The sequence below is a fragment of the Mus caroli genome, unplaced genomic scaffold (genome assembly GCF_978045245.1).
Source record: "Mus caroli unplaced genomic scaffold, Mus_caroli_1 scaffold_14, whole genome shotgun sequence".
NCBI lineage: Eukaryota > Metazoa > Chordata > Mammalia > Rodentia > Muridae > Mus > Mus caroli.
In genome coordinates this window covers 83630332-83642498 of record NW_028227269.1, presented here as the reverse complement: position 1 = coordinate 83642498, position 12167 = coordinate 83630332, and the positions used below count along the sequence as shown (strand labels likewise).

Below are 12167 nucleotides of genomic sequence, written 5' to 3'. Positions count from 1 at the left end.
AGCTACATAGTAAGTTCAAGGCTACCTTGGGCTACATGAGACCCAGTCTGGGGTGGGGAGTTCCTGGTCCACTACCAGGGTCCTATTTATTCTAATTAAATCAATGGACTTTGCTATTTTTAAAAAAGATTTATTTTACATACATGAGTACCATTGCTCACTTCAGATACACCAGAAGAGGGCACCATTGAATCCCATTACAGATGGTTGTGAGTCACCATGTGGTTGCTGGGAATTGAACTCAGGACCTGTGGAAGAGCAGTCAGTGCTCTTACCCGCTGAGCCATCTCTCCAGCCCTGGACTCTGCTATTTTAAAGGAGCCCCCAGGTGACTCTGCTGCTCTCACTCACTCTGGATCTGACTGACCAGGCTTAGTTTGACTTCAGCCTGTCGCTTACCAGTTGTGTACGGATGGTGTAGCCAAGTATACCCCTCGATGGCTCCGAGCCCAGGGATGTTGGATAGATAAACTGTTCAGTTGGTCCTATCATCTTTTGTTATTGTTTTGACACATGGTCTCCCTATGTGGCACTCTCTGGCTGTCCTGGAACTCATTATGTAGCCCAGACTGTCCTCTAACTCACAGAGATCCATCTACTCTCCCTCATGAGGGCAGGGATTAAATGTGTGCACCACTACACCCTGCTATCATTATTTATTATTCTGCTCAGATATTCTTCCCTGAGAGGTTCTCTTCTGGGAGCTTCTCATAGGCCTCAATGAACATGGTGTGGTAGCTAGTTGGGAATGCAGAATCTCTGCCCTGGTCCCGGTTGGCTGAATAGAAACCCACACTTTATCAAGCTCCCAAGGTGATCCCTTTGCCCATTCGTTTGAAAAGCATAGCTCTAATTGGTGTGTATAGTTTTCTTCTTGTCTTTGGCTTCAGGAGTCTGTCCCAGGGGTTCCATCACTCTGGCCTTCCTGAACCCCAGGAGCAGTTGATGTTCACTCTCTGCGTGTGAAGAAGACCCTTCAGCACGCTCTGGCCCACCTCTTGCTGCTCAATTTAGCAGGGCTCTCAAAGGCCCTGGGCTCCTCCTGGGAGCTCTGCATGAGCATCCGGAGAGGCAGGACATGGATCCACCTGCTGTCTTGCTTCCTCCTCAGTCTCAGACCTGCACCCACCTGGCAGAAGAAACCTGCATGGACCAGGAGAGAAGCCCAGCCACCACAGAGGCAGGCAGAGACTCGTTTCCCAGTGGTCAGCTGCCCAGCTCCAGCCTCACTGAAGCTGACTGGTTTTGGGACGAGCATATCCAGGCGAAGAGGGCCAGAGTAGAGACCATTGTCCGAGGCATGTGTCTCTCTCCTAGCTCGACGGTGTCAGGCAGAGCCAGGGAGAGCTTGCACTGTCCAGAAAAGGGTCGGGAGCGGAAGAGAAAGCAGAGCCTTCCCATGCACCAAGGTCCCCTGAAATCTAGCCCTGCCTGGGATCGAGGGCCCAAGAAGGGGGGGATCCAGGTGAAAGAACAGCTTCATCTACTGAAGCAACAGCTAAGACATTTGCAGGAGCATGTCCTACAGGCCACAGAGCCCAGAGCACCAGCACAGAGCCCAGGAGGAACTGAGCCAAGAAGCTCCCCGAGGGCAAGGCCGAGGAACAGCTGCTCATCTGGTGCCTGGACTGTGGAGAGCAAGCCTCACCAGAGTTCTAGCAAGGACCTCTGTGGACCAGTAAAGCCCGGAGCAGCTGAGGTCCTACAGCACTCAGAGGAGCTGATGCTCTGTCCTTCTGGCCCACGGGCCTTGGTGGAGACTCTGAGGAAAGAACTGAGCAAGGCCGTTTCCCAAGCTGTGGACTCGGTATTACAGCAAGTGCTATTTGATCCACAGAGCCATCTCACGCAGCAGGAGCGAAGCTGCCAGGGGCTAGCATCAGAGGGCAGAAGCCAGCCTTCACCTCCAGGGAGAAGTGCCTATAAGGACCCACTTGCTCATGCCACCCTGCCCAGAAAGATCCAGCCACAAGCTGGGGTTCCCTTGGGCAATTCAACACTGGCAAGGCCTCTAGATTCTCCTATGTGTCCTGTCTCTCCAAGAGGTGTCCCCAGATCATATCAGAGTCCCCTACCAAATTGCCCCTTGACAACTGTACCTTCCCACATCTGGGAAAATCAGATGCTTAGGCAGCTTCTGGGTCGTGGGCCCAATGGCCATTGGAGTGGCAGCCCTCCCCAGGACGCATCTTTCCAAAGTCATACCTCCCCAGAGTCTGCCCAGCAACCGTGGGGGCTGAGCCAGCAGCAGCTCCCCTTGTCTCTCACCCCGGTCCATCTGGAAAGCCGGCCCCTCCCACCGCCTGTGAAGATGGAGCAGGGCGTGCTGCAGGGCGTGGCTGACTCACTTCCTTTTTCTTCCATCCACATATCCTTTAATGGTGGTCATGGATGTGTCATGGTCCCCACCCAGAGAAACAGGAAACCAGAATGTGAGGAGCGAGCGGGAATATTGGAGTTATACAAGGAATGGCTTTAATTTCCCCGTTTGTTTTGTTAAGAGTCTCACTGTTTAGACCAGGTTGGCAAGAAACTATGTACTCCAGCTGGCCTTGAATCTTGGCAGTTCTACTACAACTCCCAAAGTGGTGGGCTTATAAGCATGAGCTACGATGCCTGGATTTTTTTTTTTTTAAAGATTGATTTATTATATGTAAGTACACTGTAGCTATCTTTCAGACACTCACCAGAAGAGGGCGTCAGATCTCGTTACGGATGGTTGTGAGCCACCATGTGGTTGCTGGGATTTGAACTCTGGACCTTCGGAAGAGCAGTCGGGTGCTCTTACCCACTGAGCCATCTCACCAGCCCGATGCCTGGGTTTTTAAGTTCTACTTAATATGCTTCTGGCCTACCTTCCTCGAGCCTCAAAGCCTACTAATTTCATAACCAAGTGGAAACTGTAGTCTAGGATTGAAGTATCTTGGGAAGATACGTTTACTTAACGACCCATCAGAGTCTGCTGTAACCGAGTGCTCCTTTGGGTCGGAAATAGTTTTGTTTTGCTTAAATTCATATGGGCTTCCAAAAAAATAAGAGAAACACCCCATGGGTGGAAGAACTCTGCATATAATTGGGCTAGCAGCTGCCCATTCTCCCAGGCAGAGAAGGCCAAAGGAGCAACCTCATCTGAGGTCTGACCTCCCCAACCTCATGGTCCTCAACGCAGAAGGTCTGCACAGTCCTGGAAGTCATGGTGAATACGTAAGGGACCAAGAACAAAGGGCTGAAAGGGTAGTTTTCCTCAGAGAATTTATGATCCCCCCCCCAACCCAAGCAGCTGGAAGGGTGGGAAGTCTTCAGGTGTGGTGGTGGCACACGCCTTTGATCCCAGTACTTGGAAGGCAGAGGCAGGCAGAGTTTGACAGCCTAGTCTACACAGTGAGTTCCGGGTCAGCCAGGAACATGCAGAAAGACCTTGTCTCTGAAAACAAAACAAAACAAAACAACAACAACAAAACAAACAGAAAAGGGGGGCAGGAACTGCAGCTAGCAAGAGCTGAAAGGCTGGGCACATGAAAGATTTCCCATGGGGAACTCCAAGCCATCTAAGATGACCTGTAGCTTTCCCCTACTTTTCTTCTTTGTTTTTATTTTTTTTCCCCCAAGACAGTACCTCTGGATATCCTGGATCCCAGTCTGTAGATTAGGCTGGCCTCAAACTCACAGAGAGCCACCTGCTTCTGCCTCTTAAGTGCTGGAATTAAAGGTGTGTTCTATCACACTCCAGCTCCCACTGGAGTGTTCCCCTTAATCATCAGCATATTGGTTTTTGTTTCTCTTTTTCCAGACAGGGTTTCTCTGTGTAGTCCTTGATCTCCTAGAACTCTACAGAGCAAGCTGGCCTCAAGCTCAGAGATGTACCTGCCTCTGCCTCCTGTCTAAGTGCAGGCATTAAGGGCATCCCCCCCCCCCGAAATTAAATTAGAAAAATATGTAGCTTGGTTAGTTTCTTAACTGTGAGACTTCTCGGGGCCTTTACTGTGTTCAAGTCAGAGGTGAAGCTTCAAGACAATATAGGAAGCCTGACCTCTTAAGAGCTAAAGAACCTTCCAACCACCATCTTTTAGAATTAGTGTACCTGAAAGCTTTTTTGTTTTGTTTGTTTTTGTTTTGTTGTTTCTTTTTTAAGCAAGCTGTGGGTTGAGAGCTTCTCACTGGCCTTGTGAAGCCTAGCCTTCAGATTCACACCTCTCAAGTTCAGGTCTAAACAAACCTGTATACCTAGCAGCTAGCTAGCTACAAGGCTGTAAGCCCTAGGGGGCCAGCGCCAGTCACTGTTAAGTTCTATGAGCGCCCCCTGCTGGTTAACGGCAGTAGATTGAACACCCCTAAACTCAGACTTCCCTGGAAGGCTATGGAATCCTAAAAGCAAAGCTAAAAATCACTTTATTCTCTACCATTCCCTCAATGGGATTAAGAATATCCTGTGGGCTGGTGAGATGGCTCAGTGGGTAAGAGCACCCGACTGCTCTTCCAAAGGTCCAGAGTTCAAATCCCAGCAACCACATGGTGGCTAACGACCATCCGTAACGAGATCTGGCGCCCTCTTCTGGAGTGTCTGAGGACAGCTACAGTGTACTTACATATAATAAATAAATAAATCTTTAAAAAAAAAAAGTGATCTTGAAAACTTTAAAAAAAAAAAAAAAAGAATATCCTGTATACAGACTGGGTATAAGGAAATGTTATCTGTCTGGGCCTTTGCTAAAATACTACTGGCTTAGACTCCCTATTGAAAGATCCTCATTAAGACTAATTTCTTGGGGACTGGGTAGATGGCTCTCTGGGTAAGAGTGTTCACTCTTCAAGCATGGGGGCCTAAGCCGGAATCTCCAGAATCCACATAGCAAAGCCAGGAACAGCTGCACATGCCTGTAACCCAGTGACAAGTCAGGCTGATCTTGAGAGCTTGCTGGCCAGCTAGCCTAGCAGAGATTCTGAGTTTCTGATCCAATGAGAGATCTCCAACCCCACAGAAGACTGCCGTCAATCTGCCAACACTGGTAGGCCCCTGTGTGTGTTTGCTCCTGCCTGGTCAAGAGGATGAGCTTCAGGTTTGGGGATCTATCCTAAGACAGCCCTAGCCCAGGCCTGGTTCCAACTATTCCTTCCCTGAATCCTGCTGCCTGGGGTATGCACTTTGTTTTCTATGGGCCATGGGAGCCACATGAAATACAAGTGTGCATAGCCCCATGCATCCCTAACACCAGGCAGGATGGTGATGATGGCAGTGTTTAGTGGGTCACAAACACGTCTGCCACCACACCACATCACACTCTAAAAGCCCCAGGGGCAATACAAATATCTTGGGTGGTTCAACTTACTGGAGGCAATTTATAGACTTTCTCCCACTTAGCCCCCATCCCCCTGGACCACATTAGCCCTTTATAAAATAACAGAAATTCTGAACCCAACTCTATTTGGCCCAGTGTCTCAGATAAGGGTGTGATGGAGGACCAGGTATCTGAGAGGCAGGGGCAAGGAGCAGATGAACTTGTCCAGGTCACAACACAGGCGAATAAGGATGCAGCTTTCAAACCCAGGATCTGGTGGCCAAGCACAAGGGTTTGTTTGTCTGTTTGAGACAGTGCTTATCTCTGTGTAGCCCTGGCTGGCCTGTAACGTCAATAGATCAGGCTGGCTTTGAGCTCACAGATTAACTCTGTCTTAACTCTTAACTCTGCCTCCCAAGGGCCACCACTGCCCAAGTTTTACCTATCACACCACATTTTAGAAAGAAGCCCCAGAGAAGTGACTTTGCCCCCAGCTCACACAGCTAACAGGTGGCCAAATCAGTACCCTAACTTAGGAAATTTGGGTTCCCCAATCTAGATTTTCAGTTTTTATGAACCAAGGGGGCAGGGTCTTCCACACAAGAGACTAGTCACCTGAGCCAGCTATATTCTGTGGATTTTCTTACAGGGACCACTGTCCTACAGCTCCAGTGAATGGCTGTGATACCCACACATTCTGTGTTACTCTGTGGAATGGTCCTTAGCAGCCTTAGGACCACCCATGCTTACTCTAGAGATTCACGTGCAGAGGGCAGCCCCACAGAACCCCTGCTAGAGTTAAAAGGAGGCAAATCTGTCTTTAGGGGGAGGGGTGGCCTGAAGTATAACTTTTTATATGCATATGTGGCGTAGTGTTGGCCATCCACTCACTCTAACGTGCATCTATTGAACGTCTACTATGTTCCTGGCACTGGGAAGGGTATGTGGAATACACAGAGGTTAAGCTCAAGCCCTTGTCCTCAGGGAGCTCACAGTCTAAGCTGGGGTGACAACACCTGTAGTGATTGACTTTAATGTCACAACAGAGGTTTGTACAGGGAGCCTGTGAGCTCTGGCTGAGCAGAACCTAACTCTGTAAGGAAAGGTAGGGATCACAGGAGACCCAACTTGGGAGCTGTGGCTCAGCAGACAAGGGGAAGGTCAGTCTACCTGAAGTTTCCAAGTGGTTTGTCTGTGGCAGAGCTGTCTTCTCCTAGTCCAGTCCGAAGAAGCACTCAGGTTACAGAAGCTGCACCAGTGCCATACAAGCCACGAGGTGTGACTTCTGCACACCAAGATACTTGAGAATTGTGGGGGATGGCTTCCGGCTTATCAGCTCCCAGAGGAACAAATGACAGCAAATGTACCAGTCAAGAAAGAAAGACAACAGACAGACAGACAGATAGAAGCCACAGAGATACTTTGATAATCTAGTAAAAAAATTATTTGATGATCTGGTTATTATTTTATTAACTTTTTTTGGAGACAGAGACTCATGAATTCTAAGGCTAGATGGCCTTGAACTTCTGATCTGTCTGCCTCTACCTCCTAATTACTGGGATAACAGGTGTGCATCACCACAGGGTTTAAAACTTAAAAAAAAAAAAAAAAAAACATGATTTTATTGTCTTAATAACAAAACTGGCTTAGGCTGGATCGCTTTCCCCTTTTATTGTCTCCTCATTCAAAATGCCCACATCTCCTAACACCAGAACTGGCTTAGCTCTGCAGCTAGGCTCGGCAGTCAGGCCTCAGCAGTCTTCTGGGTAGCTCTAGTGGAAGTGCTTAAGCTGCTTCCTGGCATAAAGGCTGCTTTCCTTGGGCAGATGGAATCCGTGCTTCCTCTACAGTGTCGCTTTGTAGGGCTGGTGCGCGCGCTGCATGTCTTGCAGAAATGGTCGCCATGTTTGCAGAGATGCCGTTGGCACAGGATGCAAACTCCTGTTTTAAAAATTCTTTTTTCCTTGACACCAAAACACATCCAGGAAGGCCTGAGCCCTGCTCACCTGAAGAAGGCCAAACTAATGTTTTTCTTCACGCGGTACCCCAGCTCCAGCCTCCTGAAAGCTTATTTCCCTGATGTTCAGGTAAAGTCATACACAATGCACTGCAGCCTTGGTCTAACTCCTCAGTTGCTGTGTGTGGTGCCCACTGTGGGCAAGTCCTAGGTCTTCACACACCCTTTATGTTATTGACAGAACAGATGCAACCTCCAGTTCTAAGACTGCCTCAAACAAACAAACAAATAAACAAACAACCCTGGGATCTCCTTACCCTAGGAGTGAGTGGGTTTCAGGGTGCTCAGGCCTGGGGGCAGCTGACCATCCCAGAAGGAAATGGGAAGTTTAGGTCGAGGAGGAAAGTGACGGCAGCAAGAGGACTTTAGTTGAGGAATTACTTTTTGGTACAATCCTTATGAAAAAGAATGGAGGAGGCTGGAGGGATGGCTCAGTGGTTAAGAGCACTTGCTGCTGCTCCTGGGGAGGCCCCAGATATGGTTCCTAGCACCCACATGGCAGTTTACAACCATCTCTAACTCCAGCCCAGGGGATCTGATGCCCTCTTCTGGCCTTTGTAGGCAATACATGCATGTGGAGCACATACATACATGAAGGTTTACTCATACGCATAAATTTTTTTTTTTAAACTGGGAGTTGAACCCAGGGCCTTGGGCATAGTATGCAAGAGCTCTACCACCTATAGGCTCAGTCCAAATCTTTTTTTTTTTTTTTTTTTTTTTAAAGAAAAAGAATGTGAACCAGGCAGTGGTGGCACATGCCTTTAATCCCAGCACTCAGGAGGCAGAGGCAGGCACATCTCTGAGTTTGAGGCCAGCCTGGTCTATAGAGCGAGTTCCAGGACAGCCAGGGCTATACAGAGAAACCCTGCCTGGGGGGGGGCGGGGGAGAGAGAGAGAGAGAGAGAGAGAGAGAGAGAGAGAGAGAGAGAGAGAGAGAGAGAGAGAGAGAGAGAGAGAGAGAGAGAGAGAGAGGAGAGAGAGGTGGGGGGGAATACATTAAATGTAAGGGGCTAAGGCTGTAGCTCAGTGGCACAGCACGTGTCTAGTGTGCACAGAGACATGGGTTTGATCCCTACTCAAAATATAAGACATCATCAAACTTACATCTGACTGCTGTGTCTCAGAACTGAGTGGAAATAAATACAGATTATGTGCAACTGTAAGGAAAATCAAACAATGTTAGAACCAAAACCCTGCATGCATCCACAGGCAGTTTCTGAAATCCACCACTCTAGGTTGTGAGGTAAGGGCACTTAATACTTTGGGCATACCTCAGACCCATCTCTGTGATTCCCACAGTAAATACTGATTCACATTTCCATTCGTTCTGAAACTCCAGTTGTCAGGAAACTGCTCCCTGGCCCACATCCTTACCACCCGCCTTGGCCAGTTACCCCTCTGGGCTGTAAGTCATGCTTAGACACATGGACAAAAGCCTAAAAGTCTTTTATAGACATAACATCTTATTTTCCAGTAAACACTGGATTTTGTAGTCTAACTGCATGGGATTGGCCAGTACCTGTGGTTTTCTTTTTCTGAAGGAAAAATGGTTAGTGCCTGAGCCAATTTACATTAATCTCACACTGAAGTGGGCACTGACAGTTCTGACTCCGAGCACCTCGCAGCAAATGTCTGACTTGATGGACCATTTGTTCACACAGTTCAACCGCTGCATCACCTCCCAGATGATCAAGTGGTTCAGCAACTTCCGTGAATTTTATTACATCCAGATGGAAAAGTATGCCCGGCAAGCTCTTTCAGACGGTATCACGAACGCCCAAGCGCTGGCTGTCCTCCGAGACTCGGAGCTTTTTCGAGTTCTCAATACACACTATAACAAGGGGAATGACTTTGAGGTAAGACATGCACTGGGTCCCATTGGCAGATGGCAGTCGTAAGGTTGAGGACAGCCTTTCTCACAACAGGTCTAAGGAAAAGAAAGCTCAACCCTCTCATTTCCCACACTCATTAAAACATACCCAGCTGGTAGAACCGACAAGTCCTGGAAGACTCTAATACCCAAGACTGCTCTCTGGATGGTGTTTCACTAGGGAACAGGGTAGTCTTGGGCTGCAGAACCCAGGGCAGCGGGGCAGCAGGGCAACACCAGTCAATGGGCTCTCTATGGTGCCTCATTTCTTCCTTTTCTTGGGGGGTGTCTTTGGGGCTGCAGGTCCCAGACTGCTTCTTGGAGATTGCCGCCCTGACACTGCAGGAGTTCTTCAGGGCTGTCTTGGCAGGGAAAGATTCAGATCCTTCCTGGAAGAAACCCATTTACAAGGTTATCTCAAAACTCGACAGTGACGTCCCAGAGATGCTCAAATCACCCAGCTTCCTCCCGGGACTGTTCCCGAGTTAACATTGAACAGAATGAGGGCACGTATGATGGCACAGGCCTGGAGTCCAAGGTGAGAGGTGGAGGCAGGAGGATCAGGAACTTAGGGACAGCCTTGGCCACAAAGACAAAGATCAAACAAAATGAGTACAATGGCCCAGGGTGGCTCAAGCTTTGTCATAAATGGCAGTTTAGCTGTAGTCACATCAGAGCACAAGAGCACAAGAGCAACCCCTCCCATAGATGCAACTGCCATTCTGAATACTCGTTTTCTAGTCCAGAATTATCAGAGACTTAACCTTAACCACAGCCCATCAGCTTATCTATCAGTGTGCTTGTAGTCTATTGGGAAAGGAACACAAGTTTGCAATCAGAACACTTAAAAGTCATTAAGTGCTGTGGCAGTGATAATTTCCTGGTATTCCTGTAACTCTGGAAGGAGATTCATAGCCAAGTGGTGGTGGTAAACAGGTTTAATCCCTGCACGGAGAGGCAGAGATAGGTGGATCTGTGAGTTGGAGGCCAGCCTGGTCTACAAAGTGAGTTCCAGGACAGCCAGAGCTACACAGAGAAACCATGTCTCAGAAAATAAAAACAAAACAAAACAAAACAAATCAAATCAAAATAGCCCCAAGAAATTTTGAACTGTGGGTACCTCGTTGATTCTTACGCCAGGGCACAGGATCAGTCAGGACTATGGAGGAACCAATGGCTGTGTACGCTGGACTCATGCTGTCACTTGGGATCTCCAACAGGAAAAATCCATACTAACAGGGCACCCTCGGATTGGCACTGCCATCTGATCAGGTTGGCACTCAGGAGTGCTTCATCATCCAAGACGTTCACTGACGGCTTCGGCTAACTTCCTAAAGAACCTCGGTCGGCACTGCTGTGGCTTGCATCTGTCTGCTGGAACACTGGGTCTGCTAACAGTCCTAACAGTCCTACTTGACCTATATACTGGTGCCCCAACTGCCCATGCATACAAAAATATATATAAATAAAAAATGGAACTTCATAATGAGAAAGCCAGAGGGGCCTCGAGGACCATCTAGTCTACCTTGTTTAACCTGTGGAGGAAACTGAGGCTAGCATACACTCTCCAGGGCTCACAGGCCATAAATGGCAAGGGCTGGGACAAAGGCAGAGATTTTCCTACTTCAAAATGGTTACAGTCTATGAATGAATTTGCACAGATGAACAAATGACATCCGAGTTTTACCCCTTGGGTCCAACACAGTTGTGACTGACGCTGAGCACCATTAGGCGAGGAACCCATATAGTGGAACAACTGTCTTCTAGTCAGAACCAAGCCTGTAAGCACTGCTGAAGGTGGGCAGGACGAAGTAGACTTCAGGTTTTACAGTGTTAAATGAGGGGCAACCGTGCCTACAGTAGCTCCCTTCCCTGCCTTCAACCTCCAACAAGCTCCACATCTAGCTCCTCTACCTTCGTGACTTGATGGGTGGTGGTGTTGGCTATTGCTAGACATGTCAGACTACACCAATACAAACAAAGTCTTTCCTCTCAAGTTTCTGTTCAAATAGTGGAGAACAGAAACAAAACATAATTAAATCTAATCGATTACTTAAGGTTTTGGGGTGCTTGTTTTACTGGATACTGATCACAGTGCCTCCTTCCCTCTTGCTAAGTATGTGTTCTACCACTGAACTCCATTCCCAGCTATGAATTGTATATGTGTGGTCTTTTGAGACAGGGTCTATGTAGCCCTGGCTGTCTTGGAAATATGTAGAACAATATGTCTCTGCCTCTAGAGTGCTGGGATTAAGGTTATATGCCACCACACCCAGGGCAAGTCTTATTTTAAATGCCCCTCAATATACCTAATTATATACAAGTATTTCTCTAATTTGTTACTATGCTCACAAGGCCCCCTTTCATCAAAACCAAGGAATTTGCCAAGCCTAAGTTTTGAATATTCACAAGCAGAGTAGCCTGTGCAAGGGCATCAGCTGTTTGGGAACAAGGTAACTCTCCAGAGCAATGTTACACAGCTAGTGGGACAGTCATAGGAACAACTTCACAGATCCATATGACTGTCCCGTCTCAAACCTGAGGGCTGTGGACTTTATCCTGAATGCTAATTAGATGGGGAAAAAAGTGCTAGCTCAAATTGAAAACATTTGTATACTGCAGCCATGCCAGGAAGCATTCTCTAACCACTGAGCTCGACACAGAAGAATGTATAAATATGTGTGCCCTGCCAGTTGAAGAATTCTGTCTTATTCCAGTTTTCTGTTTCTACCAAGTATGCTTTTGTCAGTGTTGGGAACTTATTGTGAGCATGAGCGGAGCCAGTTATGTTCCTTCAGAAGTCACAACGCTGCCAAAGGTCTGGTCAGTTTTTCCATTAAGGTATATGTGAGTGCCAGATCTCTCTCCAGTCAGACATACTCAAGTACTCTATAATGCTATACTCCTTCAGTGGCAGACAATAGTCATAGGCTAGGGTATGCTCAATCACCTATCAAAAGCAGGCAGTTCTCTGATGGTCTTCTGTAGAGCACATATACTA

General features: G+C 47.9%; 1 protein-coding gene across 1 annotated transcript; it reads left to right on the top strand.

Moving 5' to 3' along the window:
• The first annotated feature begins 896 nt into the window (after positions 1 to 896).
• Positions 897 to 10446, top strand: Prox2 (prospero homeobox 2). Its single transcript, XM_029484315.2, has 5 exons — positions 897 to 2368; positions 7256 to 7363; positions 8958 to 9152; positions 9470 to 9704; positions 10387 to 10446. Exons 1-4 carry the CDS (start codon positions 1079 to 1081, stop codon positions 9653 to 9655), a joined length of 1779 nt encoding a protein of 592 aa, XP_029340175.1. The 5' UTR covers positions 897 to 1078; the 3' UTR covers positions 9656 to 9704; positions 10387 to 10446.
• Positions 10447 to 12167: the final 1721 nt, after the last annotated feature.